The sequence below is a fragment of the Lutzomyia longipalpis genome, chromosome 4, assembly GCF_024334085.1.
Source record: "Lutzomyia longipalpis isolate SR_M1_2022 chromosome 4, ASM2433408v1".
NCBI lineage: Eukaryota > Metazoa > Arthropoda > Insecta > Diptera > Psychodidae > Lutzomyia > Lutzomyia longipalpis.
In genome coordinates, this window is record NC_074710.1 from 21,160,601 (window position 1) to 21,175,603 (window position 15,003).

Genomic DNA, 15,003 nt, shown 5'->3' on the forward strand with positions numbered 1-15,003 from the left:
TAAGGACATTTTATAGATGACTCCTGCCCCTCCTGCCTATCTGAAAATAAGAAATGAAAGACTCTGCATTTTCTACAAGGAATTTATTGACATGCTGGTTTGTGTCTACATTTTGGATGTTCGGTGTTGCATCAAAGAAATTTGACAGTGCAAATTCGTTGTCAAATGTGGTTGACAATTCTCACATGCATTTTGTTTTATCAGCCTACTTCGTTTTGTGACTTTTTTTTCGTTTTCGTTTTACAAAAAATTTCTTAAGGAAAAAGAAAAACGTTTCTCAATGTTTTTTTTGTTGTTTTTCCACAAATAGGATTTATCCAAAAATTTTCTTTTTGGGGTCACTTGGGTATGGTTTTATTTTTCTCAATAATTTTCTTTTTACTATACGAACACTTTGCAATTTTCCTTTTGGAGGATTTTTTTTTCAAAATGCAAAATTCATTTTTGACTTTTTTTGATGACAAAAAAGATTCTATTTTTGGTTTTGTCTTCTTTAATTTTTTTCTTCGTCCATAACTACCATTGTTAACTTACGATTTATAAATTGGAAATTGAGAACTAATAAGTATACGATTTTTTAATACGATCTTCGAGGGTTAATCTATCAGTCTTGGGAGGGTTTATCGTCGAGAAAAGTAAATTGTAAGGGAGTTATCACACTTAAGCTCCAAGCGCTTGATGCTTAAGATTTTACATGTGACAGAACGAGAAAAAATACCGTTGTTGTCTCTCTCGTACTCACATAGCGGTTATGATGCTCAAGCACTTGGAGCTTAAGTGTGATAGCCCCGTAAGGGTTAAAAATTTTGTCACACAGTTTAAATTCCCAAATTGAATCTCGCTAATCGAATTGTCATAAGGTTTTTGGGTGAGATTATCTAAAAAAAATTTTAGATCAAAATTGATGCGTTTTCATGCTAAAACCGCATTTGAATGTTTCAATTTTTTTGTTTAATAAATATGCTAAGTGATAGATCATAATCATAAGATTAAATCAGTGCTAAAATTGTGATAAGAATTAATCTTTAATAATTTTTTTTAATTTCCGATAAAATAGTCTTCAGTGGCTTGCTCCCAAATTGAAGGATACATTTAGGTCACAATTACAGATGATTTAGAATTAGTAAGAGGGAAAAATTAGAATTTTTGGAGAAAATTCTTTGGCAGTGCAGTGGTGGGTTTTTCTTTAGGCGCTTTCAATAAATGGAAATAATTTTTAATTCCTTCTGGACATATTTGAGTGGAATATTTGACTCTAAAATGAACTAAAAAAGCCCCAGAATAGGAATTCTATAGTTAAAAACTTATTTTTAAAAATTCATTTAGGATAAAAAATAAATTACTTTTACAGAGTTGAAAATTAATATAAAATTCAAAAACCTCTATTTTCAAAAATAAGAGATAAGTTATTCTAGAAAATTTTTGAAAGGTTAAAAAAAAAACTTTTACAAACTATCTTGCAAATTATGTTTTAAAAGGATTCCAAAAGACCTTCAAAATACAAATAGAAAAAGGGAAACAAATTATCAAAATATAATATTTTTCTTAGATTATCAAAAAATCTTACAACTGACAAATTGTAGAAAAAAAAACAAGAAAAGAATCAACCCAATTGTTTGAAAATCTTTAAAATTTAGTTCTTTTTTAACACATTTTCTCACAATTTATTGTTCATGAAATATCCTATTGAAAGTTTCAAAAAAGATTTTTTTTTTAAAATAAATTTTGGCTCTATCTAATTGTGACTCCGAAAAAAGCTAATGGTGACTCAATTCCCTTATCGCGACTCAACTCTTCCCTTATATAGACTCAGCCTTGATCTTATGGTGACTCAATTTTTAACTTATCGGTACTGCAAAATATCTAATGTAGCCGCGAATTTTAAAGCGACGCTAAAAAAAGTCAGACAGCGAATATTTTAAATGAACAGAATCCTTTTAGTGAAATATTAGTCAATCAAAGAAAGTCTTTTTGTATATTTGTGATAAGCGAACTCCTCTGAAATGGCCGGGCCAAACGGAATGAAATTCGGTATGAAAGTAGAGGTAGTCCATACCTAATGCAATCTATAAGGGAATTGAGTCATAATTAGTCATTTTCTGAGTCACAATACGGTAAATTTGCGTCAACATTAGTTTTAACCAATAAATTTTTAAGCAAGATTAGAGGGAAAACAATTTAAAATCGACGTGTTGTTTTTTTTTTTTAGTTTTTGGAAAAAAAATCAGATTCTATTTGAGAATAAAAGGTTTTTTTTTAAACTTTTTTTTTGAGGAATAGGAAGAAATGTTTCTGTTTGATTTATTGAACAAAATTTGTCTATAGGAATAAAAATGAATAAACTCCTTTCTCTTTATACTAATAACGTCCTACTGCAAGCCACTGTTCTCTATATAATACGATCAATTACGCCGTGAAAATTGTATGTTTGTGTGTGTCAATTTCTCGTGGAAAACATTCTCTAATCTCGTGGTGTTTTCCACATAATCATAAGCTATCGTCATTCTTCCTTGGGTTTGCTTTCGCCGCATAAAATGTCTTGTTACAATTTTTTTTTAACCTACATCTCTATAACACTTTAATACCACAACTCGTTAACCTTTTTTTCATTATATATTTTCCCGGATAAACATCAACGGACACTCCCTTACTGGATTATATTCTCAGCTTGTTTTTTTTTAGTAACCATGCTCTATGTTTGTTTTTTTAACATACTTTTTTGCTTTTTCATTGTTGTGATTATTTTTCATGCATGTTTTTCCTGTCTGTTAATAATAATTTAATTACTAATATTATGTTCATACTATAATATCCAAATAACAATTTCTTTGCTTTTTAGTTACGTAATTTTCTACAAAAAAAGGGTTACAGCAGCATCTCTATTTTCTCAACTACATCGCTGTTTCTCTATGTTGTAGGTAGTTTTTTTATGCTTTTATGCTGCTGCTGAACGTGTTGGGAACATTTTAGTGAAGGGGGCGGGATTGGAGAATTATGCTGAAAATGTGCATAAGTTTGTCTCATGTCCATTAAATGTGCAGTATCATGTTGCAGATGATGCCTCGGAATCTGCTGATGGGGGTGCATCCACATGCGTTGCACCCCCTTCGGCACTTTCACGAGCTATCAGGGCATCAGTTATGTCGTGATGCACCTCAAGAGTTATTCCGCGTTCCTTCGCCAGTATCTTTAGCAGCTCAATTGCGTCAAAAGCCTGTCGCTTTTCATGCAGGAGTCTAGAGAAAATTGGAAATAAGAATTCCAAAGAGAGAGAAAAAGAGAAAACACCATTAGTCTACCTGTTGAAGGGCTCATAAATTAAATTTTTTTTACGTTAAAATACAATTTTGAGAGACTTTATCGCTTCTATGTGGATTTTATTGATTGTTTAATGTAAGTAAAATGAGTTTTATTTGAGAATGTTTTGCAAAGCATTAAAGTTACATGCAAAAATGCAATTTAAACATGCATAATTTTTTTTGGCTCTGTTTTCTCATCTTTTCAATTGCCTAACTTATGTAATTAATCTGAATTCCCCATTAAATGTCGCTGCAAAATAAGCGAGGAGTTTTCGCGGGAAAATGCAATAAGATATTAATAGCTTTTTGCGCAATATTTCATCCCAATTACCGGAGCAGCAGCTTCATGCAGTTCAGTTCAAATGGTAACAATGTGTGCAGTTTATCCCCCAAAAACCGCACAATATCCAATGGCACTGAAGTGCATGAGCTTGCAATTCGTACAGCTTCATTAATCACGGGATACTTCAACCTTAAAAATTGCCCTCATGAAATTTTCGTGCATTTTCCACCATCTCTGCGCAAAAAAACGCCAAATTTCCTCTTTTTGATTTACTTTTCCAACACATTGTGAGTGAGAGAAATCCAATTTTTTTTATTTGCTGAATTGCCCCAGAGGTAGCCCAAAAGGCATATTTTGTAGCGTGGCATTGAAAGGGGAAATGTTGGACAAACAAGGGCAATTCGGTAGTATTTTTAAATTAAAAATATACTTCCACCCTGTGTGGTGGTTAGAGAATAGAAAGGTCTCAAATTGAGAGGAAAAATAACATTTTAGTTGCATAGAGAACATTTTTTAGGGAATTAAGGGAAATTAATGTTTTTGTAAAGTTTGTTTTTTTATATTATAAAAATTAAAATTGATTTAAAGATTTTTGGAAATTATGACCAAGATTTAGTTTTTTTCTGAGAAGTCGATAAACAATTTAATTGAGAAATTTTTCCTCGTTAGCCACGCTATTTTGTACTAATTTTTACATCTAAATCAGCAGTACATCAGTATTATTTCATTAGAGATAAATATGCTTTACTAATGAAGAAAAATTACGTTAAATTTGAACGTTCCATGAGGTTTAGTAAACTCAATTTTATCAGGATAAAAAGAAATAAATTTTTTTAAATTTATGTTGGTATTTCTGAGTTAAAACTTCATTTTGTAACACTTAATGTTTCTTTCTATATTTTACTTTTGCTTTAAATTCTTTCATTGAAGATGGATTTGTAAATGCATTTTCCAACGTTTGACAACTTCCTTTTGATATTTCTGAAGTTTGACATTGTTTTTTTTTTAACGTTTGACACTTTAATTAAAAATGTTTGTCGTTCTCTTTCTAAATTTAAATGTGTTTTATTATGTTTAAAAATTCCACTTTTATGTAATTTTTTATCGCGAAAATAATTTTCTTTTAATTTTCTGAATTTTATGGGAACGTGTAGTTCCAGTCTTCCATAATTTTTTGTTTTACAAATTATAAACTTTGTTACAGTAAAAAACATAGGTACCTACCTATATGGACAGAATTATACATAAATCAAATTTTTGAACTCAAGATTTAATTACATTCATGAAAAAATAAATAAATAAAAATTCGGCACTAAAAATGCTACAAAAAATCAATGTTTCTGTCAAATAATTTGATTTGATGCTGAAATTAATGTTATTTTCCAAAATTAAATGAAATTCTGCATTGGTATTAATTTCTATTCCAACACATCAATAGTATTTCCAAGCTTAAATTATTTCATTCAGAACTTCTAATTAAATTGCTGCAACATTAATAATGTCTAAAAAACAATGTTCTATGTTATTTTTTTTTTAATTGAAAGTCATTAAAATTGAATTGAATTGCAAAACTAAAAGAGCTTTTTGCTGTATATATAGTTAAAAAGTGAAATAGGCGAATTTTGTATGAAACTCCCTCATGAGCTTCACATTATAAATTATTATTTTATATAATACTCAGCATCTTTTCCAAAATACTGGCAATTTCCGATTCATTTATTGCGCCCGCTCTCTTGCACACTGCTGACGTCTCTTGAAACTCTTTCTTATATGTTGGAAACAATTTATCTTCTCTCATTTCCGTCATCATAATAGAAAAGTGTGAAGATGAGACAGAATCATTTGGGAAGTTTGCTGAGTAGATAGGTACCCCCATACCTATTAATTGAACTTTCTCCCAAAAAATGGGATCTGTATGTACTCAGAGAGACATCAAAAGCGCGAAAAAGCTCGTGGATGGGACGAAATTTTTCACGCAAGAATGAAAATGAATTTTAGAGAGTAAAATTGAGGAGAAATTTAATTAAGATGAGGTGAAAATTGGTCGTTTCCATCAAAGGGCTCTTTAATATGTGGTTACAACCTCAAAAACTTGTTAATTATTCCATTTTACAGGGAAAACTTCAAACCCTTATGATTTATTTTGAAACACTATACCACTGGAAAGTTTAAATTGAGTTTGAATCATTTGAATAGTTCCTTATTCATGGAATATTTTTTTCTTTGTTCCCTTTGTTTCTTTTATTAAAAAAATAAAATATCTGTTCGGATAACTTATGAAATAAAATAATATTTGAATTTGGCGCGCACTCGAAGTGGTGAATTTGAGTGGTGAAAACAAGGAATTGTGGGAAAAAGGAACAGATTTGGCAGTAAAAATGACAGATAGGATTTAGAAGTCAAGGTAAACGTGCTTGCTCCGTAATAAAGTGTAATTTATCGCGTATAATTTAGGAAATTTCGCAAACAGTATCTTTAATGGTGGGGTAAAATGATTCACTATTTTTTTTCCTGGAACATGCATAAAGATTTTAAATATTGTTTTTTTATTGAAATTTTCCAGCTGTATATTTCCTCAATTTGTCTGACTCTTGACGACAAATGTGATATTTTGGACTTTCTCAAAAAACTTTGCATTTTCCATAATTTGAACATTCATGGGGCTAATAAAATCACTGGGATGTTTTAGCTTAATTAATATCTGAATGATCATTTTAACCCTTTAGTGTTTTAAATCAGCTGTACAGGAAAAACGGCAAAATATTTTGGAAAATTGATGGAAAATTTGTAATGAGAACATTCAAATAATTTTCATGCTTTATGCTTATTAAAAAATCTCAAATCTACAAAATAAAATGAGAAAATAGGGTAAATTTTCAATTCTAAAAAGAGCCTCATGCTGGTGCATTTGGTGAAAATGAGTTGGGAGGAATTTCTTTTCGCCAAATATTGAGGAAGGTGTAATAAATAGATTAGAGAAAATAAAAGAACATTGAGACTGTCAAGATGGGGAGGATAACCACTCCATCCGGTCCCTCCCCCTAACCTGCCTGATGCCTCTTTGAGTTGCTCAATGAAGTCCTTGCCCGTGATGTCTGCCAGTGAATTGGGATCCATATTTGAGAGTAATTCCAAATCTGGCTCACTCAGCACAGACACGCTGCATAAATTATTCCTTAGCTGACCCACCAACTTTTTCAAATGCACCCGCTCCACGTCGGCACAGTCGGTGCTGTCTGCTGAATCACGACGGGTTGTTATTGTTACGTAGTGCGTGGGCTGGAATTGCAAATTTGTTTAATGTTTTCCCCTTTTTTTTTGCTACCGAAACATTGTGAATTTATTGAATTTTAAACTCTCTCCTACTTATTTTTGGGAATTCTTCCCTTTCCTTGTTTAGAAAATTGTTCACTCTATGAGCAGGTTAACATTCACTAAAATAGTGAGTCAGGCTGCTACAATTCTTTTAAAAAATTTAAGAGATATAAAATAAATGAATAAAAAAATTTAATTCATTTTATATTCTCTTCCTACCCAGACAATGAATGTCCTTTGTGTGGAAAATTGTAAGAGTTTTATGGGAAAGCTAGAGCAAATGATCCACCACATATGGTATGGAATGTCAATGTTGGCTTTCACTTTTCCAAATTAAAGCCACATCCCTGGGAAATGCATATTCAATGATGCCTTATATTTTATTTACTGGGACATAAAAGAATTTTTCGAGACACATAAAAGGTGACTCGTTTTTCCACATAAAGTGAAGGAATTTTGTCAGAAAGGAAAGTCTCTCTCGTTTCGTTATTAAAGCTCAAGATCTCTGGGTAACGACGCAAAAAACTTTTATGTAATAAATCATATTAAAAGAAATGAAATAAGATATTGACGTCATTGTTTTAATTTTTTAAAAGAAATTTGATAATTTTTCTTAATTGATTCCAGTGGAAAACATGAGAAGTTTTTTTTGTAGACTTTGTTGGGTATTCCTTAAATTCTTTAATTTAGGTCTAAGTTCTATAAGTTAGGCCTAAGTTTTGTTAAACAATTAGCCTAATTCGGCCTGACTTAAGCAATCTTAAGTTTTCTTTAAAAAAAAAGTAAGGAAATCTTAAGAATTCTTAAGAAATCTTAAAACTGTCTGGTTATTGAATTTCACCTTAAAGTCTGAAAACAACGCGGAGGACAGAATTGATTAAAAAGTGGTTAAAAAAAACTTTAAGAATCTTAAGAAAGCCTAAACATTTTTAAAAAGGTTTTAGTTTTTAAGCTAAATGTAAATTATTTCAGCTAACGTACTTCTATGTTTCTTAGGTAAGATCTAATAAGTTCTTAAAGTTTGGCCTCAGTTTTCTTAAACATGAGCCAAGTTTTTTTTAAAGTTAGGCTAAAGTTTTCTTTAACAAGAGCTTTGATTTTTTTTACTCAAAAATTAGGTTTTTTTTAAAGTATAATCTTTAGTTATTAAATTCTGACTTTTGTATTGCAAGCTAAATTTTTTTTGAATCAGGCTGAAGTTCTCCTGAACCAAACTTTTAAAAGTTTTTTTTAACTTGGATTAAGTTTTTTTTTTAAGCTGGGATTCAGTAGTGTATTTAACCGGAGTTCTACCTGGTTTAACTTTAAAATTTTAAAAGAGTGACTTAAACAAAAATTAAGACTGATTTAAAAAAGTAAGGATTGTCTTGTAAAACAAAAACCAGGTTTAAGAAAACTTAAACCGGACTTAGACTTAGAAGTAAATTTCAAAAATCATTTTACGCCGAAGATGCATATGCTTCAAGCACAAAATGGGCGTGGTTTTATGCATTTGTAGCCAAATATTTTAATTTTTCTTCTCATCTTCCCCCTAATTCAATTTCTTCTGACTCCTTTTGAATTTTTTTTATAATCTTCAATAAGATTTTCTTTGAGGGTATTCAAACGAATAAATTCCTTTCTCATTTCTTTTTTTCAAGTGGATAAGGTACTTACATCCATCCATTGTTCTCCGGAGAAGACGGCAATTAATTCGGCATTGGGTTCAAGTGTCTGAAAGTACTCCTCATCATCAATTTCTGTCCCATCTGAATCTAAATGAATCGTTGGGAGTGTATCCGCCGGTTGTCCAAATTTTTCCGCTGCTTTCGCTTTAACTTCTTCCAATGTAGCCGCTACGACGGCTTTCTTTATATTCCTCGTGACGTCCTTCACCTGCGTGCCAAATGAAATACAAAAGCAATTGGTCAGTTATTAAAAAAAAGGTCTAATTTGAAAAAAAAAAAGAAATAAAGGAACGAAAGGAAGCTCCCCAGTATCAATTTCCGCAGGACGTGCGGAAGTTCAATGAAAAAAAAAAAATACAAAAAAATGGCGGGATGAGAAGTCATTTGGAAAATGTGTGTCAGTACGAAAGCTCTTTTGGCATCTATGAGTGAGAATGTTTTTGAATCAAGTGGAAATCGTGAAGAACTTTTTTTTTTTTTTTCAAATAATAAAGTTGTTGAATATGATCCCCAGTTTGAACGTGACTGACATTTAATTTCAAGAGTTGAGCTTTGTCCGAAGGAAACTATTGTCAAGTCCACAGGAGAAGAAAACCCTTTTCGTCGCTTTGAAATATATTATTCGAAAAGTATCTGATTAAAGTTCAACAAGGGTTGGGGAGGGGGTGTGTGGGCTTGAAAAATCAGAGGGATGAATGCCGCAGGACTTGTTTGTGTGTATGGAAGAATTTCCTTCTTGAAAGAAAATGTCACACATGAAGTGGAAAATCTTTTCAAAATATTTACAAAGAATTTCTCTCTTGACAGAGCTATTAAATGTGGATTCGTTTTGAGGGGAAATATATAAGGCCACCTTATAGGCAATTTTTATTTATTAGACATTTGTTATAGAACGGAGGGTCATAACCTTTAAAGATTCAACGCAAATATTGCCAAAATTGGATATTAAATTTTAATTGAGGGGGACAATAAAGAAGGGGTTTCAATTCAAATTTGAAAATCGATCGAAAATAATATCCTATTTAGAGGAAATTTCATTACAATAGGCCCTTATGCAAAATCTACCTAGGACTTTAATTAAATATTTTTTAAGGGACCGATAAATAAGTTAAGGAAGGAAGGAGAGAGAAAAGTTAAGAAAGAGTGAGAAATTCATATTTTTTTAAACGATAAAATCCAGAAAAATCTGTTGCCTTTGGATAATTTCTCTCAAGAGTATTTTAGGAAAACTTTTTTTTAAATTAAAAATTCGCTAAGAACTTATTAAAAAAGAATCAGAGCTAAAAGAACGCTTTAGCAGTTAAAGTTTACCACTAAGCTAAAATAAAGATTATTTTCAATTGAATTTTATCAACTTATAATTATTTTTCTATGCAATTCTCTCGTTTTACGTTTATTTTCTAACGTTGACGTTCTTTAACGCTTGTCGAACCTTTTTTTAATTGTTTGGATTTTTTTATTTTAAATATAATTTGACAATACTTCTAATTGTAAAGGTTTTTTTTACACATTTTACGTTTACTTTTTAATGTTAAACATATATTTTCTATTATTTGTTTTAAGTATTTTCTTAACACTTGACGTTTATTTTCTTGTATTTGACGTTCATTCTATTACTTGAGCTTTCTTTTCAACTTCTATCATTTCCATCGTTTGACATTTCCAAATATTTGACTTTCTAACGTTTGACGTTTTACCGCCACTAGCTTGTCATTTTTTATGACATTTGACGTCTATCGCAGCCTTTCTAGTTTTTTCTTACATTTTTCATTTCTATTTTACCACGTTTGACATTTCTTTATTGTTCTTTTAAGTTTTTTCTAACGTTTGACGTTTTTTTTTTTTTTTTTTTAATATTCTGACATTTTTTGCAACATTTTACATCATCTTCTCGTACATTTGGCATAGCTTTTCTATAGTTTCTCGTTTATTTTGTAAAATGTTTATTTTTTAATATTTGTTGACTCGTAATGACGTTTCTGTTTCTTTTCTAACGTAAATGTTTGCTTTCTATCTGAAAAAGAAAACTGTCAATTACTTTCTAACGTAAAAATATTCTTGTGTAACGTTTGACATTTCTTAGCTTTTGATGTTTCTTTTCTAATATTTAACGTTCCTTTTGAAGCTTTTGACGTCACTTTCTAACGTTTGACATTTTGTTCCTTTTTTAATGTATTCTTTCTTTCATAATAGAAAACGTCTTTTTTTCTATCATTTGACCTTTTCTTCCGTTTGACGTTGTTAAAATCATATTTTAAAGTTATTTTATGTAATTTTTAGCCTGAAACAACCTCAACTTTCTGGGTATTTAGACCCCCAAACATCCTTCTTGACGACGCCGCTGCTACTTGAAACATCTATGTGACCTTTAAAGAGATTTTCTCATTTTCTCTGTGAACTTTTTCAATTCGAATATCATTCACGGCATTCACGTGATCTTTGTAAATATTTTCCAAAACATTCCCCAACATCTTCCTGATTTTTGCAATGAAAATGGAAAATGTGAGATGAATAATGACGACAACAAGGAATCAAATTTTTGATGAAATTCGATAGATTTTCCCCAAGAAAACTCTCATCATTTCAGGGGAAGGGGATGTGGGGGAGGGAGGAAAATGACTCCAGCCATTTGCTTAATATGCTCCCACAACATTCATTTGGTCCTTCTACCCGTATAGAAACTCTAATGTGGATCCGGTATCACGGTAATTGCTCTGATTTGCACATTGAGAGATGCAAAGTGATACAACATTTCCCACCAACATCATGCTCTTGAATGTACGACGTGGGGGGTTATCACAAAAGCATAATCATGCCACCCAGAGACCTAAAGCCCTACATTTCGTCGGAGAATCAAATTAAATTCTTCCGCACTCGATGCTTCTCCTCTCGAGCTTTTTTCGCTGTAGGGCTCTGTGTTGACGCTCTGATGAGACTGCGTTACCATCGCTACCAAACCACCCCTCACAGGCGAAAAAGAAAAACATCCCTCGGAAAATTCACAAGCATAATTTTATGAGAACAGGCAACAGATACTCGCATGAGATTTTCATTTTTATGGTAACCCCAAAATCCAGAGAAAGAGAGAGGGGAGAAAAGCCCTCCCCCCGACCCTTTTACTATGTTACGGATGTTCCTTCAACCCCCCCCCCCCCCCCCCCCCGGAAAAAAGGAAAAGAAAAATTTATTTGAGCATCTCTTGCTAGCTGAGAGAATTATGAGCTTTTGCGGGTTGTTTATTGTTGGAAAATTTTAACTAAAGCTCTGCGTCCGACAGTTGGTTCGTGGCCAAAAGTTATTTTGTTTTACTTTTAATACATAATAGATGAAATTTTCTATGATTTATACATTTATTTATAGCTTTCAATGCAATATTTTGAAACTTTCAAATGAAACTTTCATCTTTGGGGTTTTTCGGGAAACTTTATACATGGATTGGAGCTAACTAAAACCATCCACATATTGAAGTTTGTTCCTTCATCTTATGCATATTTGCACAGCTTGAATGCAAGATGTTCCCTCCATCATATTTTTTTCTTAAGGAACTTTCAATAAACTCCACAATGTCATTCAAATTGTCGACAATGTTTCAAATATTAAATCCACCAACTCTATATGAAAGCTTTTGCATGTTTAAGAAGGAAACTCACACAGTGAATACTCTTGGCTTTGATCTTTTATGGTAATGCGATGTAATTTTTCCTTTTGAAAGTTGAGAAGTAATTAAAAATGCTTTATTTACCAACATATTTTCTTTAAAAAATTTCTTGACAAGTCGGAGTTTGTTGTTGACATCTTCTTCCCAGAGAGAGCTTTTAATTACATATTAAAACGCGTCTAAGAGCTTTTTTATGTGACGGTTTTAATTGATGTGAGTTTGGTTATAAGTAGCTTAATTTTAAAGTTGATTGAATGTAAATTTAAAAACTTTAACAGAAAGAGCTGTAAGCCTGAGGATGGAGACATGCATCTCCGATTTGTCAACAATTTGAGTGAAAATCACTGTTGAATCGGCTTCGTCCGTTTATTAAGTTTTTGAAGTCAAACCTTAGTTTTCAGACTGGGCTTAACTTTTTTTAAGTTAAGATTTTGAGGAACTTAAGCTTATCCTAAAAAATACCCTTAACAAAAAAATCTTAACTCAAACGACCTGAACCTTAAAAAATCTTAAGTTTACAAAAAAAACCTTAACCTTAGAAAATCACACTAAAAAAGTAAAGTTTTGTTAAAAAAATATACAAACTTAGCTTAAAAAAATACCCAAGCTTAGTTAGTAATAGCTTAATTATCTTAGGTCTAGCTTAAAAAACTAAATTATGATTTAAGAAAATCTTTAACGGTTTTAGTAATGAATTATTTGTTTTACTACTTTACTACTGACGAAGTTGAAGAATTTTGAAGATCTAAATGAAAGGCTATCTGCTGAGAATCATCCTAGGTCACAAAATGTAGGCCTCGTCGTTTTCCGCAGATTAGGAGCTTTTTTACGTATTTAAAATTGTAATTTAAAGAAAAAACTACTTATTCTTAATAATTATCTGTAAACGGTTATCAGATTAAACAGTTCACACGTTAAATAGGGAACAATAATCATTTTTTTCTCTGGTAGAAAATCATTGCGAGTTACTGAAAATTTCATTGCCTTAATTAGCCCCACTACGGACTGAAACACTCAAAATTTTCACTAAAAACCAGAAGTGCAATAGTTCAGAAAAACAGGATAAAAAAAATATTTTTCACCAATATAGAGCAAAGTGGTCTTAGGTAAAAGGCACGAAGTTTTTTTTTAGACTGACAGAAATGAAAGAAAACTTTTCTTTTTTAAAATGAATTGATCAATTAGCCCCGGTCTCTCCTAAACATTTTCATTATGATAAAAGATTTTTTAAAACAGTTTTAGGAAGACTTTTAGAACTTTTCACACGAAATTTCAAGAAGTTTGGTTGAGAAACGAATTTTTTAGACAATTTTTTAAGTCAGACTTTGGAAAAAATTCAAAGAATTTCAAAGGAAAATCTGGGTTAAAATTCATTTTCATTAACTGAATTGTTCTCGTTTTCCTTCACTTATGCACAATATGACTCACAAACTATGTTAAAACAAAGAGAATAAACTAATGTTATTTTAGCTTTTTTATCTTGTTTATTCATTCCTTAGATTCCTTAAACTAATCACATTTTTTTTGTTTCTTTTTCCCTCCAAAAAATTCAATTTAAAAACCTTTAAAGAAAAAATAAATGAAAATTCAAAAATGGAAGTAACAAAGAACAAAAAAAAAGGACAACATTCACTTCATAATACCTTGTAGGGCTTCCTATTATCGGTCTCCACAGCTGGAATTGTTTCCGCATCCATTTGGGGGATATGAATGAGCTGTGTAAACACCCGGATTTCGTGGAAAAGTTCGTTAATTTGCGGGGGAAAAACACTCGCGAAAACCAATTTGATTTTTCACGACGTAAACACGCGTGTTTTCGTGCCCAAAACTAAATAATTGACAACTTTCCTTTGTTTTGACACCGAAAGTGAATGCGTAAAACGTCACGAGGAGAGAATACGTCTTTTGCGCCTGGAAGTAGACCGAAGAGTGATGTAGAGAAAACGTAAACCGAAGCATACAAAAGCAGGGCTATGTAATTCACATCGTGGTATATAAACCAATGTGAGTGAGATAGCATGCTCTCGGAACCATATGATTTGGTCTCTTTCACTCAGCAAAATGTATTTGAGTCTTCTTCGCATTATATGCTGCTTTATGTTGGTATGCAATATATATATCAACCTACCCTATATCCCTACATAACAGACAAAAAGGGAGAACACTTTGCAAACATTTTGCCGAATGAAGCTTCTTGGCATAGAGGGAGAGCGAAAAAATGGACGCAGAGGAGCTTTTGCACTGATAAACCACAAGAAAGCTCAGATGGAGTTAATTTTTACTTAAACGCCAACATAATAAATACTATTCGTTGAATTTTACGATTCATCCCCACACAGCATAATTCCACATTTTTCCTAGGTTTTTTCAATGAACCTACCCCCTTTTCTCCTCTAATAGCAACATTATTACAGCTGCAACATTTATGAGCAGAAAGTTCTTTTTTTTATTGAAGTCTAGCAAAGATAAAAGCTGAATTCATGGTTAAAGGGTGAGAATTTACGTCTTGCATTGATAGCTGCTCATAAACTTTGTGCAGAAATTAAAATTTCTTGTCTTACTGTAGGGGACAATAGGCCAATTAGAACCCAATAAGTTTGAGAGATTTTTGAGACAGCCTAATTACATTTTTTATCGTTGTTATTGGAATATGAAGAAAGGATTAAATTATAATCTCTCTCGCTTTTTTTTTAAAATAATTTGTGATTTTTTTTATTTAACTTAAAAAAAAATTTAAAATAGTAGATATTTCTACTACTTTTAACTCATTTCTGTTGGCTC

The 15,003-nt window shown here is 31.5% G+C and overlaps 1 protein-coding gene across 2 annotated transcripts; it reads right to left on the bottom strand.

Moving 5' to 3' along the window:
* Positions 1-2,440: 2,440 nt before the first annotated feature.
* On the bottom strand, positions 2,441-14,156 carry LOC129794846 (DNA fragmentation factor subunit alpha). 2 transcript variants are annotated; one of them, XM_055835744.1, is made up of 4 exons: positions 13,866-14,156; positions 8,554-8,772; positions 6,629-6,861; positions 2,441-3,236 (listed from the first exon to the last, which is right to left on the bottom strand). In XM_055835744.1, the coding sequence occupies exons 1-4, from the start codon at positions 13,917-13,919 to the stop codon at positions 3,044-3,046; spliced, it is 699 nt and encodes a 232-aa protein (XP_055691719.1). In that variant the 5' UTR covers positions 13,920-14,156; the 3' UTR covers positions 2,441-3,043. The 2 variants fall into 2 exon arrangements, with proteins under 2 accessions (XP_055691719.1, XP_055691718.1); XM_055835743.1 differs by lacking the exon at positions 2,441-3,236 and having other exon boundaries at positions 4,199-6,861.
* Between the last annotated feature and the right edge of the window lie 847 nt (positions 14,157-15,003).